The 27331-nt window shown below is 35.7% G+C and overlaps 1 protein-coding gene across 4 annotated transcripts in view; it reads left to right on the top strand.

Moving 5' to 3' along the window:
* Window positions 1-27331, top strand: part of THOC2 (THO complex subunit 2) — a 50415-nt gene that overhangs the window by 6412 nt on the left and 16672 nt on the right. For 2 of the 4 annotated variants that reach the window (XM_069015332.1, XM_069015331.1), the window contains exons 3-25: window positions 760-851; window positions 1991-2042; window positions 4051-4121; window positions 4817-4938; window positions 5725-5858; window positions 7440-7606; window positions 8277-8369; window positions 10739-10894; window positions 13805-13977; window positions 14123-14318; window positions 16036-16077; window positions 16773-16814; window positions 17838-17968; window positions 18055-18156; window positions 19363-19447; window positions 20466-20559; window positions 20992-21072; window positions 21341-21437; window positions 23193-23310; window positions 23798-23977; window positions 24579-24743; window positions 25421-25696; window positions 26126-26267. In XM_069015332.1, coding sequence (XP_068871433.1) covers window positions 760-851; window positions 1991-2042; window positions 4051-4121; window positions 4817-4938; window positions 5725-5858; window positions 7440-7606; window positions 8277-8369; window positions 10739-10894; window positions 13805-13977; window positions 14123-14318; window positions 16036-16077; window positions 16773-16814; window positions 17838-17968; window positions 18055-18156; window positions 19363-19447; window positions 20466-20559; window positions 20992-21072; window positions 21341-21437; window positions 23193-23310; window positions 23798-23977; window positions 24579-24743; window positions 25421-25696; window positions 26126-26267 — 2811 coding nt within the window. The remainder of the gene's footprint in view (window positions 1-759; window positions 852-1990; window positions 2043-4050; window positions 4122-4816; window positions 4939-5724; window positions 5859-7439; window positions 7607-8276; window positions 8370-10738; window positions 10895-13804; window positions 13978-14122; window positions 14319-16035; window positions 16078-16772; window positions 16815-17837; window positions 17969-18054; window positions 18157-19362; window positions 19448-20465; window positions 20560-20991; window positions 21073-21340; window positions 21438-23192; window positions 23311-23797; window positions 23978-24578; window positions 24744-25420; window positions 25697-26125; window positions 26268-27331) is intronic. The other 2 variants (XM_069015334.1, XM_069015333.1) reach the window with 1 other exon arrangement.

Here is a 27331-nt window from a genome sequence, read left to right as displayed (position 1 = left end):
TTAAGATCTGTATAACTTGTTAGTGAATATAGTTTATTGAGCAAACCATGTGGTAAAAGTGCACGGTGAAAGCATGGGGGTTTGTTATTTTTCATATAGTAAAAACACAACATTTTTTGTCTCTTATTTAAGAACCTCACAAGTTTTTCATAGCTGGTTTTACAACCACCATGTTTAACACTGCAAGGTTTTTCTCAAGTGGAATGCCTCTGTTTAGTGCTTCAGCTTATTACAAGCATTTGTAAGGTTACATTCTTGAGTTATAGGAGACTTTCCTTAAAAAATGAAATAAAAAATAATCCTAATCAAGCATTTTTTCTCCAATTAAATTTTACTTTCTTCTAGCTAAATGGTTTTTGAGAGCATATCTGATGAGACATGACTAGGAAAGTACTGGAATGTTTTCTTTGTATGTATAATATGATATTTGTGTGAATTACAAGGTAAAGGTGTCTTTGTTAAGCCAACTGTCAACACTCAAGTTACTGTATGCAGGATGGTAATTTTTCTTCCCATTTTACTGTTATTCCTTCTCTAGAGAAGGTGGATCATTGCTCACTTTATGCTTGTGTGAAATCTTAGATATTGATGATTGATTTTAATCTATCAGTGATAACAAAGTAATCCCCTTTATTTGTAAGGGAAACATATCCCCTTTACTTGTCCATTGTCTGAAGTCTACAGCAAGTAAACATTGCTTTAGCAGTTAGATAAAGGATTAGCTAATATGTTCCTTAATCATCTCCTGTCTTTCAACAGATATCCAGCAGGCTTTGTACGAGCTTGCTTACCACGTTGTCAGAGGAAACTTAAAGCATGATCAAGCTTCTAATGTTCTTGGTGATGTCATAGTAAGTATATATTTGTAATAATTGCATACTTACTAAAATCTTTCTTATAAAAGTCCATATGAAATCTAAGCAGGAGAATATTCAAGAGATTTTTCTTTTATGTGTCTAAAAAGTCATTCTTGTCTAGTTCTTTTTCTTCATTTGTGTGTACTTGATATATATGTAGACTGACAGGGTTTCATTTTTTTCCCTCTATTTTTCATGGTGAGGAATAGATGTGTTCATTTCAGCATAAATTAAAAATTAAGCCATTTTTTAAGGGCACATGAAGACTGAAGTTTTTAATAAATGCAAGAAACAAATGTCACTTGCTCATGCAGCACATCTGTGATGCCACCTACTGGTTTTTATAACAATGTGACAGTGTGCGTGCCATTTTACGGTTGGGATGTCCAAGTTCTGTGATGGCCTTTGAAATAATGCATTACACTTATTTTTTGTTTGAGAAAGGTTTTTCTTAAAATGCTTTGAATAAGTAGAGAAAATAGGGAAAAGAGTAATTTCCTCTTCCAAGCTCACCAAATATCACTGTTTCTTAAAAAAGCAAACTAGGAAAAATACATTAAAAAATCTTCTAGAAATGATTTCTTATTTTTGGTAAGTTGCTGTATGGAACACTAAGGAAAAATGTGTTGCAATAATCTAGTTTAACTGTTTTAGCTTTTTTGAACTTGAGCATTGGTGTTGGGGGAAGGCAAGACTGTAGGGCACCTTGCTATTGGGGTGGTGTGTGAGATGTTGCACCTTTGGTTGCTGTAAGAAATAGTAATCTGTTTGGTGCCTGAGGAGCTGCAGGTCACTCTCCGGGCTGCTGCTCCTTACACAGGGTGTTCCCTTGGGCTAAAGAGTTGGAGGGAATAACCAGGGGGTTTTGTCCCTGGTCACGAATTACACTTAAATTACATTTCAAGGTTATGGGGTTTCATGACATATCAATAATTAGTACAACACTTGTATTAGATATTAGTCAATAATTAAGCATATTCATTATTAATATGAATTATGAATAATAGAAATAAGATGTATTATTAATTAATTTGAACTTTATGATGAAGTGTTGTTTTATATAATGCAAAAATTTTCTAAGCATGCATATTGGAATTTCTGTATGCGTTAAATGGGATCTTTTTGTTTCTTAGGAATTCCGAGAAGACATGCCTTCTATCCTTGCTGATGTATTCTGCATATTAGGTAAGTTGGGTTCCCTTCTTGTCTGCATTGCAATAGATTTGGAGAAATTAATGTTTTGCGTATCTGCTTCTTAAGGAAATTTCATTAAATCTGTAAAGCATGACTTCTCCTTACAAAGCATGTGTTGATTCTTCCTCAGTGTGTCTGTACCTCACTTGTTAATGTCTTTTCGTTCTGCTTTGTTCTGTTATAGTTTCCAGAAGTTTGCCTATTAAAAGCAGTGGAAGTTGATCTGCCAAGAGTAGTTTAAGGAGCTAGCTTGTAAGAATGTTGGATGTTAGCTAATGGAATCAGTGACTTAGTGATATTCTTAAATATTTTAAATAAAAGTTGACTTACTGGTAGGTAGATCCTTTCTCCTCAGAATCTGTTCTATAAATATTTTTGTCTGTACAGTCACTGTTAGTGAAATGGAGCTTATGCTAATTGTCCAGAAATCTAAAGGCGAGTGGCATCAAATCACTCTCTGCCAGCTGAGCAGATGTGCACGTCTTTTTCTGGTGATAACTTCTGGATTTTTATGTTGTAATGTTGATCCAAAGCTGTTCTCTCATGTTTTCCTGCTTTAACTGCTTGCAGTTTTTGTCTTGCTCCAAGTCTGTGTTTTTCAACAAATTTCAGAAAGTTCTTTTGCTGGTCTGGTCACCACAGATCCTGTGTGTTCTGTGTATGGAAGGAGTGAGGCATGTGCTGTGCTGTGGTTGCCTGTGAAGAGAGGCACCTCATTAAGTTTGCACGTGCAGCCTTGGTTTTATACATCTGAATGATAAATTTGCACTTTGTTTTTTTCATACTGTTTAATTCTGTGTCCTTGTATCATCATTTTGTAATAACCAGAAGACTTGAATTAGCTGCTTCTTGCACTACTTGAATAACTGAAACTAGTGTATCTGTCTGCCTTTTTCTATTTATTTTTCTTTTCCCCCTTTCCTTTAAACTAGTGTGTAGCCAAATGCCATCCTTTCACTAATAGCAGAGAATAGTATGGCTAAGGAGCTAGGTTTCAAACTTTGGGACAAAGGACATTTGACAATTTCTTGCTTGTTACCTCTAACCCTTTTTTACTCTAATCAGTATTTGCTGCTATCAGTATTTTTTTCCCAATTCCTTATGTGTTTCAATATATGAGAATTTTGAGTTTTCCACTCATCCACATTCCCTGGACAAATTTTTTACTGTAGCTTGTTCTTTGGCTGAGAGTCTTGGCTGCTAAGGTCCAGGCTGATCTGGCTGGTCTGTTGCCTCCACTTCTACCCTGCTGCATCACTGGTTTTCAATCTCTTTAGGGTCTTCTTTCTCACATTTTTGTTGCTGATGTTTTCTCTATGGGTCTGATTTTAATGTGGGTATGTGTGGTGGGTTTTTTGTTTGTTTATTGTAATATCTGCCTTGCATTCTTTTATGGAGTTTTCTACTCCTTTTCCAGCTGCTCACTTCCTGTAATGATGTGCTTTTTTAAAACTGCTTTAGAAGTTTTGCTTCCCTGGCCAGTGTTCCATAGTCTGTCTTCCCATAGGAGTGAATTGCTTTCAGTAGTTGACAATACAGAAGAAACTGATGGTAATACAGAACCATAGCTGGTAAAAGACTGCAGACAGACAGTAAATGGTAGTTCTCTGACACCACAGGGAAAGAGATTAGAACATTACCTTAAGGCCAGGATCATGCAGTTCTCTTCAGTATTTCTGGTTTTGTGCTTATTATTGATCTTTAATGCTCGCCCTAAGTGTTACTGCAACAAAGAGAAGGGCAAGAAAAATTATTGCAGCATTCCTCTGGTTTCTGTTTTACCTTTTCATGAGACTTGTGGATGTGTGAGAATTGTCTCAAAATATTACACAAACTACATGGGGGATGAGTGGGTGGGAAGTGGCAAGAAGCTACCATGTTATCAATAAGTTGCTTTGCTTTGTGTTATCATTAGCAATTATCAGAATAGTTACTAAAAGAAGAAACTCTCAAAATTTATCAAGTAATGTTCTGTTCTTTTCCTCATCTTCTCTTGTAGATATTGAAACAAGTTGTTTAGAAGAAAAAAATAAGAGGGATCATTTTACACAACTGGTATTGGCCTGTTTGGTAAGTGGCACCTAGGAAGTCTTTTGACAAAATTGCATGTCAAAATATGACAAGAAAAATAAGAGCGTTGAAGCTTGCTTTTTCTTTTTTTTTCTCTGGAAAAGACTATAAGAGTGTTTTTCAAATGCCCAAATAATTAAAAAATTCATCTCCAAAGTGTTATGATAGAAGAATATAGTACAGCTCTCCTTTGAGATCTTTAAAGAGTTTTGAGGTAACTTAAAATTTTCCGCCTGCAAGTTCAACTGAAACTTTACTTCTGAAGTATGCTTTGAGGTGCACTTCTTTATGCAGCCTCCTCTTGTCTTTAGAAGTAGCATTCACAAATGCATGGAATAAGCTTGATTTGTAGGAAAGTTCTGAATATGAAGACAAGACTTCGTTCCCAGAATGAGAGTATGCTTTGTAAATATGCAGTTCTTGGTAGTAATGTCCCTGGGTGCTATGCAATGTATACTTGGTAACCGGCAATTAGCCTAAGGCTTGTTTCTTCAAGGTGCTCTTGTATATAAAATTTACCACTGTAAAATTCCAGTTTCAGTTAATAGTGTCTCAGTTTTGTCTGCTTCTGTGTTTGAAGCAAAATGTAGACTTTTTCCTGTTGTAGTCAGAATGCACATGTAACATAAAGTAATTGTGTGGTTTCTAGGTCTTTGTAATTGACAAATCTGGTGTATGTTTTTGGTGTTTTTTAGTATCTTGTATCTGACACTGTCCTAAAGGAGCGTTTAGATCCAGAGACGCTGGAATCACTGGGACTCATCAAGCAGTCTCAACAGTTCAATCAAAAATCTGTTAAAATAAAGACAAAACTATTGTAAGTTTTGGGGCAAGGGTTGTTTGGGGAGTGGGTGGGGAGGGACAATGATGATTAGTCTGGTAACAATGTTTTCTACCAAGTGCAGTGTTTCTTTGAAGATACTCAGTTTTCTTTGGGAAATATGTTTTGTTGCACTTTGACTTGCCATTGACAAAAGAATTTCGTTAGTCTTTAGTTTTCAAACTCTTGAGAAGTATGCAATCTTTCCCATGTTAGTTATGGCTTTTGCTACAGGGATTCTATATATGCACATTAATTAGAATTTATTTGTGATATGTGAATTTACAAAGTATAAGAAAACTAATTATTGCTCTTGCATCAGTTAAGAATAGGTTTTGTTTTCATAACTAGGCAAATACTGTTATTTTAGATTGGGCAACAGAGGTTATCCTTTTTTGGTGTATGTTTGGTTTCTGTCTCTGCCTCCAGTGTTTCAGTCTCAAAGAACATCACTTGAAACAAGAATAGGTTAAGGACGGACTGCCACAGAGCAGTTCTGCAGAGTAGTGTGTAGAACAAGCTTTCCTGTTAAGTGTAAGTCTAATCTTTTTAATGGTCTGCATTTGAAATGAAAGAAGAGCTGGATTTGTTTGGAGAGTGCTTGCTACCCTGCAGGTGTTCATTTACTGCATTTAATAGTTTTTGCAATAGCTCAGGTAAATGACAAGTTGTTAAAAATATATTCAAAATTAGCATTTTTTAGTATAGCAAATTACTAAGAGCATAAATAAGCTTCACTGGATGCATGTTACACAACAGTATTTAATTTCTGTTCATTTGCAGTTATAAGCAACAGAAGTTTAATTTGCTAAGAGAGGAGAATGAAGGTTATGCAAAGCTCATTGCGGAACTGGGTCAAGACTTATCTGGAAATATCACTAGTGATTTAATCCTTGAAAATATCAAATCTTTAATAGGTAAGGAATTTATTGAAAGAATATGGGCATTGGTTTTCCTGTATGACCTTATGACTACAGAGAGTAGATCGATCACCTTGGATAGAATTATAGGGTCTTGAAGTTCTGAAGTTTCTTGAAGTTCTTGAAGTTTCTGTGGAAACTTAACCTTAGATACTGAATTTAGGGTGTAGCCTCAGATATGCATACTGTGATTTTTGACATCTTTTGAAGATGTGCTTGTCGTCTCAGCAGGCAGACTAAAGCATAACTAAGTAATGCTTTTTGCTACTGAATGTATCAGTTCAATGAATGAACATTCTTTTGTTCTTGAAGATGTTGAATGAGTGATTCCTTGTGAAGACCAATGAGAAGTAGCAAATGTTCTTCCTTTATCTAGTTCTTTTAGTGATTTTTCCATGTTTCTAAGTTGAGTCATGATGAGAATCTCACAGTCAAAGTGCAAAATGTTAAAAACAGGAAATACCTGTAATTACCCTTGTTTTACACTTTCTTTTTGAATAAAGAGTTCTGTACAATATATTGATGTTTGCACCAGTGCCTGTCTCATATGGTGCCAGTGCAGTAATGGGCAAAAGGCTATACTGCCATTTTATACAAAAAATAATTTTTCATTTATCAAAGTGTTTTGCCTGAGTGTCAAATGCATGTAACAATAATACTTACTTTGGGAGGGATGAGGAGAATAGGATGGTTTTGCTAGTTATTACAGTGAAAAAATACTCTCAGTTTGAGGAATTTTGTGATAAAACATTTTTATTTCTGGAATTTTAGGAATTGCAAATAGACTTCCTACAATGTGTCAATTCTTTTAAATTGCAGTAGGTTCTAGTGTTAATGGAAATGGCTTTTGGGAAGGAAAGACTGATGCAGTTATATATCTGCATAGTGAATGTGCCTGGATAAAACATGTCATGGCACAATGAAGAAAACCTCTAGGTGTGGATTTTTTGAATAAAAGTAGTATTTCTGCCTCAAGTATGTCTCCTGGAATTTTGGTGGAAAAGTTTCTGTAGTAAAATACAGGTATGATTTCAGCATTAACTGACCTGATCTGTATCTTTGCTTTTGCTCCCCTTCAAATAAAGAAACTGTTCTCTCTTCTGCTGGCAATAATGCTGAATTGACAGGGCAGTACCAACAGGAGGATCAGGGTCTAGCTCAAACCGGAACAGTTTTTGGGGTGTAAAATAATTACTAGCTGGCTGATCTGAATGATCTGTGACTGAATGAATATGTGTGGCAGCACAAGGGAAGAAGCAGCAGCCCTTGCCTTTTGCTGGCCCTGTGGTGCTGGCAAGGTCAGGTTATTAATTATTAAATGTTCCCTTTTAGGTGTTAATTTCTACTTTTGCTGTAATCTGGGTTGGAAGTCCTTTTTAGTGTTTTTGCCTAGTTCAGTATTCAACAAGTCAAAAGGATCGGTGCTGTATTTATCCAGATTATTTTGCTATTGATAAATCAGGCTCAAGTTTAACTGAAAAGAATTAATTTTAAAAGTTAATGCATTTGTGTTCTAGAAACAGAATGAAGATGAAAATTAGCAATGTTAAACTTTTCTGTTCTATCCTTCTCCACTAGGATGTTTCAATCTTGATCCTAACAGAGTTTTGGATATTATCCTAGAAGTCTATGAGTGCAGGCCTGAGTATGATGATTTCTTTGTACCACTGATAGAGTCTTACATGTACATGTGTGAACCTCAAACTCTGTGCCATATCCTTGGATTCAAATTCAAATTTTATCAGGTAATGTATTTCTGCTCTTAATTTTTGGGTTTCATGGTTGGTGGTTGAACTGCAGTTGGTAATAATAGATTTTCTGCAGGTTTTTGTTAGTTTGGTTTTTGGCTTGGTTTTTGTTTTTTTTTTTCCATAGAAATTAATTTTTAAGTTGTAAAATTCTGGTATTAAAAGCAATAATTTCATTATTTGAGTGAGAGTCTCTTACTGTATTTTGCAGGAGAATGCTTAATGTTCTCTTAAGAGAGCTGAAAAATAATCTTGGTACCTTCTACTTGATCTTGTAGAGTCATGTAAGGACTGGCATGAACAAAGAGACTGTACATTATAAACAAGACTTATCCCTCCCAAGGAGTGAGGAACATGTTTGCAGGAGAGTCATGGTTGATATTAGATAATATACTCAAGGGGGTTTTTTTTAAATATACAGCTAGGAATTGCATACAAGCACCATAGGGTGTGAAGACAGTTTAAAGTTTTTGTTTCTGAAAATACTGAATGTGTATTGCAGTTAAATCTAGTGACTTGGGAGTAATAGCAGTTAAATAACATGATAACAAGGAGAACTGTGGGTTAATATATTTAATTTGAACAGGAATTGAGTGGTTCCTGTTCCATAACCTTCTGCTGTGGTCTGATTGCTTTTTTCTTAAATTTCCAATGTTGTCCATTTCAGGATCCAAGTGGTGAGACCCCTTCCTCCCTATACAGAGTTGCTGCTGTCCTTTTGCAACATAATCTCATAGATTTGGAAGATCTTTATGTTCATGTAAGTGACAGTACTACTCTGCTAGATGCCAAATCTAAGGACATTTAAAAAAAAGAAAATCAGATGCTTTACCCTATTTCTAAATTTTCAGATTCATGATATTCTGTGTAATACCTGTAGGTGTACAGTATTTAATGACTTAAAATTTTCAGCGCTTTCTTAATGCCATGTATTCAAATAAGCACACATTGAAATATGAATGCTGATAAACTTTATTTGAATTATCTGTGTAACATCCTCCAGATTGTTTATCTTCTGGCAGAGTAGGAAGTTGGAGGTAAATACCCAAGTAACCTTCCTTAAGAGCTAGACCCTTTGTGTTTTGCTTTACAAGCTCAGTTTTGGAGAAAAGTGGTAGGACAATTAGCTCCAAACATTCTTTTAGTTTAATAGTAGGGTTGTTTTTTTAAAATGCTTGCATGTTCCTGAGTAGGCCTCTCATTCTCTACAAGAATTCTGACCATTTGTTAGGTTGAAGGAAGGATGTGGACTTACATGTTCAGATACAGTCAGAGACTTATTCTCTGCAGTCTGACAGTCTTATCAACCAACCAACATTCCAGTTTGATGAATGGTTAATAGAATGTTGTAGTTATCAGATTAATTTTGCATTATACAAGAATTTTTAATTTCAGAATATCCATGGATAGTCCTAAGAAATTTTAAGACTCAGCTTTTCCACTGAAATCAAGGAAAGAGTTCTAGTTATATTTGTGGAAGGTTTGGAAGCTAGTCCTGCCATTAATTTGTGTGGCATTTCATAGCCTTAGTGACAGTCTCATCAATATTGACTTGTCAATAACTGTCTGTGGCTTCATAGGAGTATTTTGGCTGAAAATGTGCTGGGTGGAGCAAGAGTAGGAGTGCATGTCTCAGATAATTGGTGTGGACTGAGGTATGTGTGATGATAATGCTTGTTTTTTAAAGAAAGTTTGTAAGCTTACGACACATCCTCACAGTTGGGGTTACAGTTGCCTGTGCAATCTCAGCTCAGGCTTGTGCATATATGGGTGTGTTTTCTGTCAGTCTCACAGCTCGAGGGTCCCTGCAGTCATTTGCACCCTTCACCTACGTGATGGTGATTCTCAGTCTCATTCCAGAATCTCTCTGCCAGTCTCTCTGGCTTTTGCATATTTGGAATGGTATATATTTTTTTAAATCTCTTTTCAGTTCAGGCTTAATTTAACTTGCATAAAAATTTCTGTAAAATAATTAGCATGTAGGTGTTGAGTCTGAAGGGGTGTTCATAGTGTGGCTCCCATACAAGAGCACTGCTAGGATTATCGCTCATATTAAGAATGTTCTCCCCACCCCTGCCCTCCCTGCCCTTCCAAGCCTGTAAAAACTGTTCTCAGTGTGTGTATACACACAGCCATATAGAATGTATGGCATCTTGGAGATGCAATTTACCCATTGAAATTCCACTCTAGGTGCTTCTTGGTGAAGTTTAGTAGGTTTCCTGTGTTTTCAAATGAGAAAAATGCAGATCCTTAAAACTTTTACCTTTCCAAGTGGGATTTGTTCTTCCCCAAATTTGTGATATGGAGGAATTCTTTCCTCCTTCTATAATCAGTTTGGGCAAAGAAAAACCAATAAAAATTTTGTCTCGTTAAAAACAGTAGAAGACAAGATGACTGTATCAAAGAGGTCATGACTGCAGTAAGTTTTGATTACTTACTTGCAAGGAAAGTGTGATCTTGGTTTCAGGAGCTAAATTGAAGTTTGTAAGAAAAAAAACCTTAATTTCTGAGTGTAGGTTTATATTCCTCACCCTGATTATTCTCAAGTACGAGACTATGCTGAGGTTTTTAATACTAGGTACTTTTATCTTTTATCTAAGATGGTTTTTAAAGAACAGATGTTACATGTGTTTAACCCACATTGCTCATAAATAAAAAATTTGCTAAGCTTTAAATGGTATTTCTTTAAAATAAAGGCGCAATCAAAATGTGTGGCTAAGTAGATTAGCTGTTTTTCCATGGTGATTAAATTTTTCTTCCTGTTATAGATGAGCAATATTTTGAATATTCACTTGGATTAAAGGCACTGAGTTGTGTTACCATGGAGTATGTGTGTAATTGTCACCATAAAGCTAAAGGTGAATAGTAAATGAGAGGGCAAGGGGGCTCAGACAATGAATGATTGTGAAGAAGTAGAGTGATATTATTTCTCATGAGTCCTTGATTTCAGAGTAGTCTGTTATTAGTGTAATTCCCTGTTGGGGATGGTGGTAGCAAGGAAAAGGAGCTGATTCCCTGAAAGACTGTCTGATTAGTAACAAGAAAGGACAAAGTTCTTCTCCAGGCTCTGGTGATCCACAGTAGCAGTTGGTCACTTCAATTTTCAGATATAATGTTCTGTTTTTTCAGCTTCTACCAGGGGATAATGCCATCATTGAGGAGCACAAGCGAGAGATAGTGGAAGCTAAACAAATTGTCAGAAAACTTACAATGGTCGTCTTATCATCTGAAAAGACTGAGGAAAAGGAGAAAGAAAAGGAAAAAGAGGAGGAGAAAACTGAAAAGGTGTGACTGAGTAGCTTTCTTTTCAGTAAAATTATTTAAATTACATTAAACAAAACAATTGTTATAAAAACATGCTTGTATTTATTTGAAAAACAGTTATGTACTTTTTGCATGGCTTGTATTTGTCTTCCAACTGCACTTCTGTTATATTGAATGTGCAAAAATGCATGGTTTGGCATTTGTTCTGGATTTCTGTACATAAAATATCCTTGGTTCAATGGCTAGTTGATTTCTTCCCACTTTTTGTTGTATTGGCGCCACTAAGAGTGTCCAGCATTGATACACTTCACAACATTTAACAACTGCACTGCTAGGGTTCATGATAGTATAATCCTAGCTGATTTCATAAAAATAAAGACATGAATAAGAGTTTATTCCTTATTTCTCTCAAGAATTGGGACATAAAAGAATTGCCAGACTTAGGAATGTTATAATTATCCTGCATTGTAGAAAAAGCTTATAATTGAAGATTTTTAGTTGTAACTGTTCACTGTGCTCCCTTTAAACCTGTATCTCCATATGCATAAATTTATACTCTTCATTTAAGTTTCTACTATATCATATTCATGTTGGCCTAGGTCTAATTTGTTTTAGTGTGTCCAAGCTTTACTTTAGAAACAAAATTATTCAATCTCTTAGGGGCCATTCTGTTGTCAGCTTCATCTGAGTGCTTAAGTACTTCTTAAATGCCTTATTTAAAACAAAAAAGAAGAAGAAATGCTTGATATTTGCTTTTTTAAGTGGCATGCTGGAGTGGGGGGAGGGACCCATCAGTCATGACAGTTTCTGTTCTTATTTTCTGTATCTTCTTGGGTTCCTTATCAATCCGGTTTGTCTACCTATTTCTACTTCTTCTACTTCCACCTTGCTTCTGTTAATCTCTGACCTTCCTTCCTCTTTTCATTTTTCTTCCTTGGCTTAAAAAAATCTAATTCCATTTTCTTCCCTCAGGCATCTGATACAGTCACTGCCCTCTGGCTCTCAATTGCAGCCACAGCTGCTGCGTAAACCTATTTTCACTCGCTTGAAATTTCTGTCCCTTTTGTTTTGGTCCACCTTCTCTGCAGTCAGATGGGGCTGCCCAGAATTTTTTGAAGTGTGCTTGTCACCCTGTTCTGATAGAAAAATAAACTCTTGATGGGACATGGGGAGTGTATGCATTTCAAATAATGTCAGAGGACTTAAGACAGTTTTTATGGCTAAGATTTAGAATTAAGAACTTGGGAATTTTAAGCTCTAGCAGAAACTGCAGCATTTTTCTGAAGGATTAAAATGACAAAGTCTGAGCCTGTGTGATGGGAAGATTAAGAACTGTACTTAACAAAAACCAATTTCTGTGCCTGCACACACTGTTATGCAATAAGTGCTGTTTCTTGAAAAGCTTGTTTCTGTGTTAAAAGTGTTTTTGTATGTGCTTAGCTGTGCACTTCATAGCAGGTAGGGGAGTAACTGCATGTGAAAGCTGTTGACAGTCTAGGTACATTGTATCCAGCATGTCATGTTAATGTACTACTTTTGATACAGTATCATGGAATAAATGCCTGCATAAGGAAAGCAGTGTTTAACAATTACTGACCTGACTTTTCTTTTAAATCCTCAAAGTGCTTATTTTGTGTGGTTAAAATTCATTATTATCTCAGGACTCCAATATGAATAATTTAGTCTTGACAAATGTGCTACCTACTTTTTCCCTTTAAGATGCATTTGCCATAACTGTGTGATAGGAGATCTGGACAGGTCAGAGCGTGGGCAGCAAGAATGGGTCTGACAGCAGTTCCAGACTGACCCCTCTGTGCCAGGCGTGTCTTGGCTTTTGGAGAGCTCATGTCAGAACTCGATTACACAAAAGTCAAGCAGTGTGTGAGCTCCATAAGTTCAGCATGAATAGAGACCTTATAATTTTGTTTTGCTCTGAAGCTTTCCTCTGCATGTTAGCATGTGCTATGCTGGTTTCTATTTTCAAAACTATCAGAAAAATATTTGCCAGTGTTAAAGTTTTAAAAGGAAAAAAAAAAAAAACACTAAAAAAGCCAGGCAAATTGTAGAACCACAGGAGGGTCTGTTTTGTAATTAATTATTGTTCTTATCAGTCAGCCTTCTCTGCTTGTGTGGTTTAAATAAAATTATATTTTCCTTTAAAATAATAAACACATTTTGTCCTAGACTGATAGTCTTGCTTCCCTGGGTGTCATCTTAGCCTTGTAGTTACTTACAGCTAGTGTTCCTTACTGTTAGTCACTTAAGAATAGACTTTTACCTTGGAGGCAAGGGAAAACCAATTTATAACAATAAAATATATCAGTACTGTGCCCCTGAAAAAATGCTTCAGGGCATGACCTTAATTTTAGAGTCCAATTTCCTCTTAAGCTGTATTGCAAAGGGAAACTCTGTGTAGACTTGCACTTAAGTCTAGAGTCTCCTAGAATAGATGCTAATGTGAAACTTATGGTACAGGCAGATTAAGATGGAGAAAGGGTTTGAATGTGGCTTAGCTTTTATTTTATTCTAATCTGCTTTTGCAAGAGAAGTTTGTGCTTTTAGACCCAGAAAAACACACAGCATAAATGATTCTTAAGTGCTTGCATTCTTCTTAAAATGTCCTTTAAGGTAATAAGCTGCAATAGATTGTGACAGTTTGAAAAGTATGTGATCAGACATAAATCAGACAACTTAATAAATTTCTGTTCTATTTTTAACTTTTTCTTTGGTCCAGATGTTAAATTCTATGTGGACTGGTTTATAATTTCTTTTGAAGTTTGCTTTTTGTCTAAATGTCTAGCTAAGTTTTATGTTGTGTATGTTTTTATTACACAGTTGATATACAAGGCTTTTTCTCTAGCTGTGGATTGCTGCTTAAGGAGAAGTATTAAGGAGACTTTATGAACATACTTTTTCTTTATTATCTTGCAGCCTCCTGATAATCAGAAACTTGGCTTATTGGAAGCCTTATTAAAAATTGGTGATTGGCACCATTCACAAAGTATTATGGATCAGATGCCTCCGTTCTACGCTACTTCGCACAAGCCGATTGCGATCGCGCTTTGCCAGCTCGTCCACGTGACAGTTGAGCCTCTGTACCGCAGGTAAAGTACCAGCCACAATTCTGCTGCTACACAGGGGAAAAACAATTGCTTTACAGTGTGAATTCACTAATAAGCTTCATTATGGATGCATTTCTAAAATTTGCACTTCTGTTTCATGTGAAATGCTGCACATTTTATTTTTCAGAGTTGGTGTACCTAAAGGAGCTAAAGGGTCACCAATTTCCTCTTTGCCAAACAAGAGAGCACCAAAACAAGCAGAGAGCTTTGAGGAATTGAGAAAGGAAGTGTTCAACATGCTTTGTTACCTTGGTCCTCATCTGTCCCACGATCCCATTTTATTTGCAAAAGTAGTACGTCTTGGAAAAGCATTTATGAAGGAGGTTGGTATGAGACAACAGCTGGTGAAAACATGAAAAATACCAATTATTCTGATGTCAAAAAATTTTTGTCTTGCTAATTGTGTGATACTCAAATGCTGAAACAAAATTTTGTCTAAGGACAAACTTGGAGAATCTTATTTTAACTTTTGATAAATTGTATGATCTAGAGACATCTTTATGAACAACTTTAGGCACTTTAGGTTTATAACTGGGGATTTTCAGTGATACCTAATTTCTCATTTTGGTATTAATATTTTAAAATATTGTCTGTGTGTGTATAATTAAAAACTCAGCAGACATATGGTACTGACTGCCTGGGACCTTCTACATTATTACAGCAACAATGTAGTCAATGAAGATTGATAACCTAATACATGTGGAGTGCAAATAATTTCAGCTTTCTGTTCTAGCTGTTAGGTTTCTTGGGAGGCAGGGGATGTTGCATCCTTTTACTCCGTGTTTTTTTTTCTCCCCCCTGTTCTGCCTAGTTAAAATGCTGCTGCTATTGATCTTGTGTCAGTGACAAATCTTTAGATGCTGCTAAGGATGAGTTCGATGTGGAAGCCACTTCAAGTTGCCAACTTCAGAAATAAACTAATCTCTTGAGATGGGTTACTGTCTTTTGACCTTATCTTTACCATGTGTCTATTGAAGGATTGGCAGTATGACCTGTTTTAAAAGGCTGCAAATTGAATTTATATTCTGAACTCCCTTAAAATGTACTTGGTAGTTCAGATTGAGGCTAATGATTTCTTTTGCTACTTTTCTGGCAATTTGCTATTTAACTAGCAGTTTCTGGTTTATTCTCAAGTCAACAATAGGGGGGTTTAATTTTTTTTTTTAAACGGCTCAGAGAAACTTTAGAATAAATATTTTTTGAATTACTATTATCAATGAATGACCAGTCCACTTCCCCAAAACTTAAAAGTCATGGGTTTTATTACCCAGCATTTTATTTTAACTTAGGACAGAAAATTGGAGAGGTTGATTGATCTAAATGGTACTGGAGGGGAAGTTTTCAGTTCTATACCTTTTTTTTTTTTCTTAAAAGTATTTTTATTTCAACTGCAACTAATAAATATTGGAATGCTCATAATTTATATACTGCCTGAGGGGTAGCTTTCATGTACAGCTGTAACTGATGATGCAGAGCTAAGAACATAGATAATTCTTTGGATTGAAGATCTTTTTGTTCAAAAAATTGTCAGGAGAATTTATTCTTGTTAGGTTCCAAGATGCAGTGATAGGGTGAGAGACCTACAGTAACTTTGGGTGTCATGTAGTCTTTATAATAAAATCATGGAAACTTTCCCTACTTCCATATCTCTGTATAATTTCTTGGCATTTTCTCATCCAGACTGGTAAGATTTCCCAATGATAAATACTCTAACTTTACAGCATGCTCATTTCTTGCTGGTCAGTGAGAAGACTGATATCACTTCAGTGATAGCTATGTTGCACTGACAGTGTAGTTAATTTGGAAGTTATAATTTTAAGGGACTAATGCATTTTATTGCTGTCAGCAGACTATTAGGACTACTTTGTAATTCGAATATTGAAGGTTTGTGAGAAAGCCCTTGTTTCTGTGGATATGTACAGTGGAATGGAGATTACTTGGTTACAGGAAACTCTTGTGCAGGTTTACTGTAAATATACTTTTATATAAGTTTAATGTGTTTCTCGCAAGAATGAGCAACATTTTAGCTATTTGCTCTAGGTTGGAACTGTGAAGAAATTCGTCAGTGACAGAGTGGTTAAGGTAACATAGGGAAAGTTATTTTTAATGCATTGTTGCCATCAGCATGTTCTAGTTGTGAAACTACATTTAACACACAGTAGAAATACTTATAATTGAAGGCAATTTGACTCTAAGTTAACCCATACAGTAGTTTAAAAGTTAGACTACTAACATTGCATTGCAGCTTTCATGCTAAAGTGTACCTTTAAAATAATTGTGCACTTACTGGTGTGATAGCTTAATATGCTTTTCATGGTGAGTGGAGCAAGCAGAGAGAAAAAGAAATTTAATAAGGAAGACTAAAAGCTTAAGAGGGTGTTACTGAGAGAGAAAGATGGGGCAATAATCTATGGCTGTTGGAAATTGCATTGGAAGTCCTGAAATTTTTTAGGTAGAAGGTGAATGCTTAGGCATTTTTTTTTCTCTCCAGTAAGAAAATTCAATATTTTGTATGTAGTACCAAGTTCCCTTGTAGCTTTAGTTATTACTTCTTTTTGCACAAAATTGTACAAAGCCCCTCCAAATGTAAGGAATGCATTTCATCCATGCATTTGAATTTCTGTTTAAAAATATTTTAATGCTGACAGATGTGGCAAATTAAACATTTAAGAAATGCTTGGCCCTTCAGGTTTATGCTTTTGCTGAGATAGCCCTGTTCTGAAACTGTAACTGTTACATTAACTGTGCTACAATTAACATGGTTGTCTTTGTTATAGTTTCAGTCTGATGGAAGCAAACAGGAAGATAAAGAGAAAATGGTGAGTTTATTTTGGAAGAAGGTGTTTTTATGCAAGATTTTAATTGTGAGCAAATGTGCATTTTACTTCTTATGTGCTTGGAATCAGCTGGAAATCCTCCAGCTATTTATTCTATAAATACACTTAATGGTGGGGAAAAGCACAGAGAAAAGACAAATTGGAAGTAGGGGAGGTGTTTATTAGTACAGTGTTCTGGGTTTTTTTTAATTGCTTAATTTATTTACTTTGAAATTTTCTAATTTATTATCAAGATTGTTCAGAATGAAATCTAAGTGTCCAGTTGAATTCTAACACAAAAAACAAGTAGGTTTTTTTTTTTTAACTCAACAAGTGAGTTTTCAGTATGAAGTTTTTGCAATTTTCATTGTTACTTGTTCCTCTTTCTCACTTACCCTGATTTCCTGAATCATTGTAGAGAAAATCTCTTTTGGGTTTTGCATTTTGTTCTGGCTTTCTTTTCATTGCTGCTATAGTTACTCTAAAATAGCTCAGTGGAAAAGAGAAATGTTTAAGAAAGGGCAAGGATAGGATACTGAAAACATGGAAATTGGTACTGTGTCTTGGGAACATGCATAACGCTTTCAGGTTTTTATCTGAAATTTTGAAAATGGAAGTAATGACGAGGAATACCTTAATAATTGAAAGCAATTGCCAAAATATGTTTTTTCCTGTGTTGCACTTCATGCAAGTCCACAAAATATCAATTTTTTAATGGTATGTTTGATTCGAAAATGAGTGCAACCTTCTGAAGATCTCAGCAGCTTTGTTCTAGTATCTTATATTGGCAGATAAAATATTGGCAGTATATATAGTCCATAAATTATTTACTAAATGATTATGATGGGAGATACTTCTAGGTCCTATTTAAATTTTTGCTTTGTTTTGGAGGTCTTAATCTTTTGGTGTACTTGTTTTTTTATCAATCTAATCAAATGTTCCATCTGTGCATCTGCGCATTGCACGTATAACATTGCTTCTGAGGCACTTCCTGATGGTTACCCTTGGGTTTTGTCTTTATCTCAGGAGACACTGTTCAGCTGTTTGTTGAGTATTACTGATCAAGTCTTGCTTCCATCTCTTTCCTTGATGGACTGCAATGCATGCATGTCTGAGGAATTATGGGGAATGTTCAAAACCTTTCCATACCAGTACCGGTGAGTAGAAGGATTTGTTTCCATCCTTTGGAATGGGCTGTTGAATTGTCAGTACTGAACTTCCTTTTCCTGTATAATTTTGCCAGGTACCGTCTCTATGGGCAGTGGAAGAATGAAACATACAATAGTCACCCACTTCTTGTGAAAGTTAAAGCTCAAACCATAGACCGAGCCAAATACATCATGAAGTAAGTAGTCTATTCCCATAAATAATTATGAACTGTAGTACACTGTATTGCATATCACCAGCTGAAGAAAAAAAGCTTGACAAATACATTCCCTGTCTAATGACTTAGTAATTTCCCCAATAGTTCTTGTTCACAAAGTATTTAATGTATTGTGGTTAAAAACCATCAAATAAGGATACAGACAAATTTGTCAGCAACAAGGGTATTTAATCTCCGAAAAATGTCCCATTAAATGATTTACAACCTTTTCCATGGGTAAGGTGTTCAACAAATTGCTTTGCTTATGGAAATGTCCGAGTGCTACATGTTTTCTCTAAGTGTGGAGACTCTCTTCCAAAGAGCTCAAGAATCTTGTCATGTTTTCTGTAGATTTGAATGTATGGCAGTAAGTTGAACAGAATGATTTATTCTCATCCTCAAGTGGGCTCACAGCAATTTCAGATTTACCTCACATTTGATGTCACTGTCAGGGAATTAGGTTCTCCATTTGCCAAAAGCAAATGTGGTGTGGTGTTACAATGTGGATAATCAGAACCTTCCCATATAGGCAAGACAGTAATTGTTTCTGGATAAAAAACTTTGGACTCAGAGCTATGAAAGCTAGGAACGATTGTTTTGATTCCCCTCTGACTTGCTGCATACACCATAAACCCTTCCCCCCTTCCCCTGTACGATGGATTTCAATTGTGCAGGTGAACCACAGCGCTGTCAGTTGTTGAAGATTGCTGTGTGTATAATTTACTGTCAAATTCAGGTTTCAAGTTGAGCTCAGATCTCCAATAGGAAATGCTGTGGAACTGTAATGCAAAGAAAGAAATACTGTTTCTCAGTGAACAGAATGCAACAAAAAATGACTGATCTGTGGCTAAATTAAATTTTCAGGAGCAGCTAACAGCATCACATGGTAGTTTGGTGTATGTGGTACAGGTTTCACTGACAACTTCTGAAAGCAAAGTGTTTGAAGTTGAAGCTAGAATATGGTCCATAGTAACGCTGGGACAACTGGATTGACTGTACTGTCTGCATCTTGGAGGATTGCTCAGTTTCCAGTTCTCAGTGGAGTAGTATTTCTATGCTGAGATTTCTTGAAAACATGTCTGCTAGTGAGAATTTAGTTTCTGAGACTAACAAACATGTTCTTCACTGAAACTAACATGTTGTTTTAATATTCTTCTAGCTTGTAATAAAACATGTTCTCTTTTACAGGCGTTTAACTAAGGAAAATGTGAAACCCTCTGGAAGACAAATTGGGAAGCTCAGCCACAGCAATCCTACAATTTTATTTGATTATGTATGTAGTTACATGTATTTGAATGCTATTTCATCCTAACAACAGATAATTGAAGTTCAGGAAGGGACCTGCAGTTCTAATTTAATTTTTTTTTTTACTTTTGATGCAAATTTTAAAGTATAGTAATTTTTTCGTTGAGCACATAGTGAGATACTAAATATGACTTAATAATACTTAGAAAGATATTAAATATGGAAACATTTCTTGAATAACCAACTGAAGAAAGAAGAAAATTTAATTTGAGATAGCAGAGGTGGGTCTCAGGTACAGAGATGGCTGATCAGGTCACACAGAATGTGAATTCAGGTTAAGTTGCTCTGACAGTTGTCTATGAGTGGGGTGGAGATGGATCAGGGTCATTTTGAAGAAAACTTAAAGCTTTGAAGTCTGAAATACACCTATGAAGTTGAGAAGGATTTTTAAGATTACTTGGTGCTACAGAGTGCTTGAGGAGTGTAAAAATGTGTTGATGGGCCTCCATCTTACTCACAAATGTGATCTAAGGGTACTGATTTACCAGTTTTTAGATTGTACTTGAATAAATTACTGCTGCAATATACATGTGTGTGTCATGTACCAAGGAGTTCATACTAGAACTTGATTAATACAGCTTGCTTGCAGTCTTTCATGACCTAGCCATCATGGTTGTGGGTTTTTTTTAAATAATCTTTTATTTATTACTATATTTAGGAACAAAAAATCCTGCTGCTAAGGCTTAGGATTCTTAAGAAATATTGGGAGAAAAATGTTCTCATTATTTTATTTGCTGATAATTGAAAAGAGAAATTATACAGAATTGGTTTTACACGTTGGAGACATGTTTCATTGGTATCTTTAAGGTGCTAGATAGATTAATGAGATTGCCTATTTGCTTTGACAGTTTTTTAGGGCCTTCTGAAAAATTAATTTTAAGCATGTTTTGTGTAGGTTTTGAAGACAAGTATTGTAAAATGCTTTTATTATGTGCAAGATAAGGAATACTGTCCCTGTTCAGCTGAATGTCTGTTGTAACTTGCAGATTTTATCACAAATACAAAAATATGATAACTTGATAACTCCGGTTGTTGATTCACTGAAATACCTCACTTCCCTGAACTACGATGTCTTGGCATGTATCCTTTAATGTAAATCACTGCATCACTTACTGGTAAAGCTGCAGTTGTAGCCAGATTATATCTGTTACCTGTAAGTAAATAGTCTGTTTTCTATTCTTGCTGCTTTTTGCTGGAAATTTTAGTGACATTTGCAAATACCTTTGGACTTGTAGTGGGTTATGGGACCCTCTTTATTTATTCTTTCACACATTGAAATTTATTCTTGGTTTTTACTACTTTAACTCTTGAAGGCATAGTGATCTTGCAAATAGTATGGTAAATACTACTTTTAGGTTACTATTTCATGGCTTTATTTTTTTTAAACCATAACTGTGTTAGTGCTTGCTATACTTATATATCATATTCATGTATTACAAAAGCCAGAAAAACAAGTCTCTGTAACTTTTGTGCTTGTAAGTTGAGGAAAAATACTCTTTAACTCCTCTGAAGATTGTATCATTGAGGCATTGGCAAACCCTGAGAAGGAGAGAATGAAGCATGATGACACTACAATCTCAAGCTGGCTGCAGAGTTAGTATACTTTGTTTTATTTATTACAATAATGTTTAAAATATTTCAGCCTCCCTGTGGCCTATTCAACCATTGATCATTATGATCATTGTTTCACTTGCACTTACTGACTAGTAGTTTAAACAAAATGGAGAGCTGGCAAGTTTAATCAATAAGAATATTTTTTCTTTGTATTCCAGAAATGCATGTATTGCTAAGATGCCATTTGCACTTTGTTAATGTTTATTTAATAATGAGTTGCAGTCACAGCTGTTTCTCTTTACTTTAGGTCTGGCAAGCTTTTGTGGTGCCGTTTTCCGAAAATACCCAATTGAACTTGCAGGCCTCCTGCAGTATGTAGCCAACCAGCTGAAAGCTGGCAAGAGGCAAGTATTGCACAATGGATCCTTATAAACTCAGTTTTTATAAAGTGTTATTTGGGTCTTTGCTGATACACAGGCACTCAATGTAGTCATTGCTCTAGCAGTGGTAAACTGCATTCATAATACTGGGAAGGTTAAATAGCAGAAAAAATTATATACTCTTTAGTACATTACTTTTCCTCTAGTTATATAGCTGTGACATTCTTGAAGCACTGATTTTTCATCTTTAACTCACTTTTAATAGCTTTCTTAACAGCTAACCAAACGGGGGAAAAAACCCTACCAGTGTGTAATTTCATCATAGAACTTACTGTACATTATTTAAAAAATAAGTATCCATGATACAAAGCAGTGTGACTGTTGCAGTTTGTTTTTCCTTTCTCATAATGTCTTCTTTGCAGGGATGGCTCTTAACATTTTTATATTATTTAAATACTTTATCCGGTTTATTTAGTGGTAGTTTAATTGCTTCTTCATGTGTCAATGTCAGTCATAACTCAAAACAAGGTTTCCAATTTGAGTTTTCCTTTTGTCTTTCCATTGTCATCACTTAGTATTATTGTTTCATTTACTTACTTAATTTTATCACATAGGTGAGTACCAACTTTTTTCTCTTAGAAATCCCCATATGGTTATTGAAAGGCAGCTTACCAATGGTGATAACACAGCATGTTATTTTAGGGTAGTTACATTGAGAAATGTAGTTTTTTCCCCTTCACTGCAATGTAGACATTCAGTCTCATATGCTCCTCTGTCCCTACTTTGTTTTGTTCTGATGATGGCAATCACATTGAGCTACAGAGGAAGGGTAAGTAATGTTTACTGTCTTTCCCCAAAATCACAACTGTAAGTATTTTGGGTAAAACAAGTCAGTTTAGTACTTGGGATGGTAAGAATAAAATGGATTTACTGGTATGACCAGTTTCATAGGACTGCAGTGTTCAGGTATTTGAATTGGAGTTTATGCTGGTGTTGCACAGCTCCTAGACAAAAAACATATTTATGGTTGGAACCGCAAACAAAGATTAAATTATAAATTATTTAAAGAGGAAACTTTGTTTTGGAAGCCATAGGTCAATGCTTTTTCTAAGTAAGTCACAAAATTCCAGAAGTTACTGGAAAACATTGCTGCTTTGTGTGATTGGGATACAGTTTACTGTACTTCTGTTGAGGAAAAGTCATTGTCCTTATGGAATTCAGAGCAGGAAGTAAAACCTCGTTTCTGGGCAGGATGGTTATTGGAGTATTTTATATATTCTGTGTTTCAAGTAAAAATAAGATATTTTCCATGTTTCCAAGAAACCTCTCCAGACTAACTTTGCCAGAACATTTCTAAGGCTGTGTACTACTCTAGATACTCTTAACAAAATATGAAATATTCCATAATCATGAAATTACTGTATAGATAGAGTTTGAAACATGGAAAACAAAAAAACGGAGCAATAAACTTTATGATTAATTTGCTGATACTTAAAAGTTAATAGCACCACATTCACTACCATCTTCAAAAACAAGGAAGTTGTTCTGAAGGGGTTCTGAAATCCAACTGTTGAATGACAGTGTTGCTTTTAAGTACTAGCTTTTTACTTGCAATAAAGAAATCCTTGTGCTTGGCATACCAGTTTCTTCTTGAAAAAAGAATGAAAATGTTGTTTATATGCATTGTAGTGCTGCTTTGTAATATATATTGAATGTCAGAGCTTCCAGTTCTTAAACAAATTGTCTTGTTTTTACTCCACTTTTCTGTTTTCTTTGCAGCTTTGATTTGCTTATTTTAAAAGAGGTAGTGCAGAAAATGGCGGGGATAGAAATTACTGAAGAAATGACCATGGAACAATTGGAAGCCATGACTGGTGGAGAACAACTGAAAGCTGAGGTGCGTTTATGTTAAATTTAATAACTGTTGCTTTTTAATGGTGCTTCTAAAGACTATGGCAGCATAGCTGAGAAAGGTGTGTGCTTTATCAGAGTTGCCCCCTCTTTTGAGCTTACAGGCCTTGAGACAGGCAGCCAAGGCAGTGTAGATGTGAACCTTAGTTGCTGTGCTTCACAAAATCGCATATTCAGGAGCGAGTGCTGCATGACAGATCTGTGCATTCCAGCAGTCACTGAACTTGGATGTGGTGCAGTCCTGCTGGCTCAGCCCTGCTGGGGGGAGTAGCAAAAACTAATCAATAGCATGCAAGACTAGTTAGTTTCTGATTCTTCTATACATACATTGCAGTACAGGATCCAGAGAATTTTACTGATGGACAGGAAACACTATTGCTGTTAATTCATCAGTATTTCTGCAGCCAGCACACACAGATTCCATTTGTGATGCACTGTGTTCCAACTTGGGTAACTTCTTCTGTACTGTGCAGGGTGGATACTTTGGCCAAATCAGGAATACAAAAAAGTCATCTCAGAGATTGAAAGATGCATTATTGGACCATGATCTTGCCCTCCCACTGTGCCTGCTTATGGCTCAACAAAGAAATGGTGTCATCTTTCAAGAAGGAGGGGAAAAACATCTGAAGCTGGTGGGAAAGCTGTATGATCAGGCAAGTAAAAACACCTGTATTTATGAGATCCCCTCCTTCTTGTTAACTTCTAGTGTATCATCACAGTATCTAAGAATTCAGCACATAAATAGCAAAATGTGTAAAATTATATATGAGAATCCAGTACAACAAATACATAAGACTTCTAAAACTAATTGCAGGGTTGCTCCATTAAAATATATGGGTGTATTAAAAGTGTATTATATTGACGAGTGATTTCTGAGTAAAAGAGCAAAGCATCCTTTGTCATAAAAACTTAAATTCTTATTTAAGTGTCCATCATGTTTTCTAATCTTACTTTGGTAGTGAAACTTCCTTTTTTTTTTTTCTTAAAGAATTCTTTTGCTGCCTCAGGCGATAGGAACCAGTTGCATTCCATTCTGGTAGAATAGAATACTCTTGAGTTCTGCTGGCTTTTCTCGGTGGGGTTTTCTATTTTATTGTTCTTCCCCCATGAGAAATTTTTTGCTTTATTATTTGGTGTTTCTCATTCTTAATGAGAAACAAAAAGAAAAAAAAAAGCGAGGTTTGAAGCTCTCCACAACTTAATTGTTGAACAAAATAATAATGTTTGCTAACTTTTTGTATCTTTCACTTGTAGTGCCATGACACCCTGGTACAATTTGGTGGGTTTTTAGCATCCAATCTAAGCACAGAGGATTACATTAAGCGAGTGCCTTCTATTGATGTTCTCTGTAATGAGTTTCACACACCTCATGATGCTGCATTCTTTCTCTCAAGACCCATGTATGCACACCACATTTCAGTGAGTACAACTCTTCCATTTGTTTGCTCGTAGTGCTGCTCGGGTACCGTTACCAGGACATGTGATAGGTTCCAATAAAGTTTGTTTGCTAAATAAAACTTGTAAAGTTTTAGGAGTAGAATTAGAAATAGAAGCTGTGGGCTGGAACAGGTTGTCCTTAATCTTCTTAGAAAATATGGCCCATGTATCAACTTTTACACAATTTACAGAAGTTGAAGCTTATGAAGTCACCTCTTTGGTTGTCTTGGGTTATCAGTAGGAATTCTCTCCTTCCCTGTTTCCTCAAAGGTCTGAGTTCTTCTGCAGGTGTTTTAGATGGATGTGTGCTCTGGAGGAAAGTGTTGCAGCTGCCAAATGGTATGGTATCTTGGGAAGTGTCAGAAATAAATTTGTTCTTGCATCTAAAAAAGTTCAATATGGAGAGCAGTTTTAACTTGATGTAGTATAATGTATTACTATAACAACAGGTAGATGCATCGGTGAGGAAAGATAAGTCATCCAATATGAATAAAGACTAAAGATGCTGTATGAGGTTCTTCAGTGCTTTATGTACTGACATTTCACATGTGTAAATGTTGTATAGAAAGGTTTTTGATAAAAGTTAAATTATATTGTTAAGTTTAATTTTTGTATATATAGATTACAGTTTTTTATTTCTTTTATTTTTTTATCCACAGTCAAAGTATGATGAACTGAAAAAAGCTGAGAAGGGAAATAAACAGCAGCACAAGGTTCACAAATACATTACATCATGTGAGCTGGTGATGGCTCCTGTTCACGAAGCTGTGATTTCTCTGCACCTCCCTAAAGTCTGGGATGACATCAGCCCTCAGTTTTATGCTACATTCTGGTCTTTAACAATGTATGACCTTGCCGTGCCACACAGCAGCTATGACAGAGAAGTCAATAAACTTAAAGTCCAGATGAAAGCCATAGATGACAATCAGGAAATGGTATGTTGATACAATTCTGTGGTCCAGTTTAAAATGTCTAGCCTTGAAAGAGTTTCTTTTCCTGAAGTATTATATTAAGGTTGTTTAGATCTGGGAAGTTTGGTCACCTGGTTCATCCATTCTGATTTGCCACGTTAACATAATTTGGATTGACTTTTCTTCATAATTCCCATGTGAAAAGTACTAGTGACTCCACTAAGTGAAAATTACTGGAAAATCAGTTCCAGAAAGAAGGTCTTGACACCTGTTTGTCTGTTCCCTCTTAACTATAGTCAGCCAGTGTCCATAAAATGAGTTGATTACTAGAACAGAACATTTTTGAGTGAAATGAAAAGTTTTTCAAGTATTCTTTAGTATTACGAGGAATTTATTGCTCTGTCTTTACAAGTTTTAGTATAATACTAAATGAGTTACCTTGACATTTTATAGCCTCCAAATAAAAAGAAAAAAGAAAAAGAACGTTGCACAGCTCTGCAGGACAAGCTCCTTGAAGAGGAGAAGAAGCAATTGGAGCATGTGCAGAGGGTTCTACAGAGACTGAAATTAGAGAAAGATAACTGGCTTCTGGCAAGTAAGTGTGTCTAGGGGGAAATGCTGTGGATGTTATTGTAGTTGTCACTGTCTCCAGAACTTCCTTGCACTAATATTCTTAATGTTGATTTGGAAATTTGATCTCTTTATATGTTAAGGTCTGTTAGCAAGGTAAATTTTTAGTTAGAATGTAATGTGTCTTTGCAAATGCTGAGTAGTTGGCTTTCGTTGTTGGCTTAGTTGGCTTTTTTGTTTCTTGCAATGTGAAGACCTTTTAAATTTTGCCCTAATTTAGAAAATAAGTTAGAGATTGAGCAATTCAGTGGAAATTTGTAATTGCAAGCTGGCTTGTACTTGCTAACTGCAGTTGGAATGCTGCTAAGTTAGTATAATTGCTATAGAACAAAAAATAGGCATGTAAAGTCTCAATGATTGGTTTGAGTTAACTTACTTTGTTTGAGTCCTGTGATTAGGAGCAATGTGCTGTGGTTTGGGTGGTGGCATAAACCCTGTTCCAATGACAAGTTAAGTGTTATGCCAGCCTAACCAGCCCCATGCAGTGAAACAGCATGCACGTGTTTCATATGGCAGATATGCAGCAAGCAGAACTAAGGTTTTTTCCTGCAAAACCTCTGTAGTGTTTCATGTTGCTTCATGTGAACTCTGCTGGTATGGTTAATCTGAAATGTTTTTCTCTGGTCAGTTTTCTTCTCTGGATGAACTTTGAGTTTGTAACTGGAAGTAGTAGTTCGTCTGTCCCAAGAAGCCTAGCATAATCCAGTGGAAAAGAGTTTTGTTGTCCAACTCGTGTAAGATCCATCCAACTGGTTTAATGAAGAAACACTGACAGTTATATCAAGAGAAGTTATTCCCTATAAATATTTTTTGTACTGGTGTGGACAGCGAATGAACTGCAGGAAATTACTGGTTGAAAAATTACTGCCTGATTAAAGCTTGGTCTAGAGGTGACTTGGTAAATCTGTCTGCTTAAAGAAGCACCCAAAAGTGTGTAGAAAATAGTTTGTGTCAGTATGATCTGTATATAAACATGTAGCACTTTATGGAATACTGGGAATAGCTTATTGTTGGTTCTTGTGCTTGGGC

This window comes from Aphelocoma coerulescens, chromosome 4A (genome assembly GCF_041296385.1).
Source record: "Aphelocoma coerulescens isolate FSJ_1873_10779 chromosome 4A, UR_Acoe_1.0, whole genome shotgun sequence".
Taxonomy (NCBI): Eukaryota; Metazoa; Chordata; class Aves; order Passeriformes; family Corvidae; genus Aphelocoma; species Aphelocoma coerulescens.
Note: the sequence above shows the minus strand (reverse complement) of the source record. Positions and strands in the feature narration are given on the sequence as shown.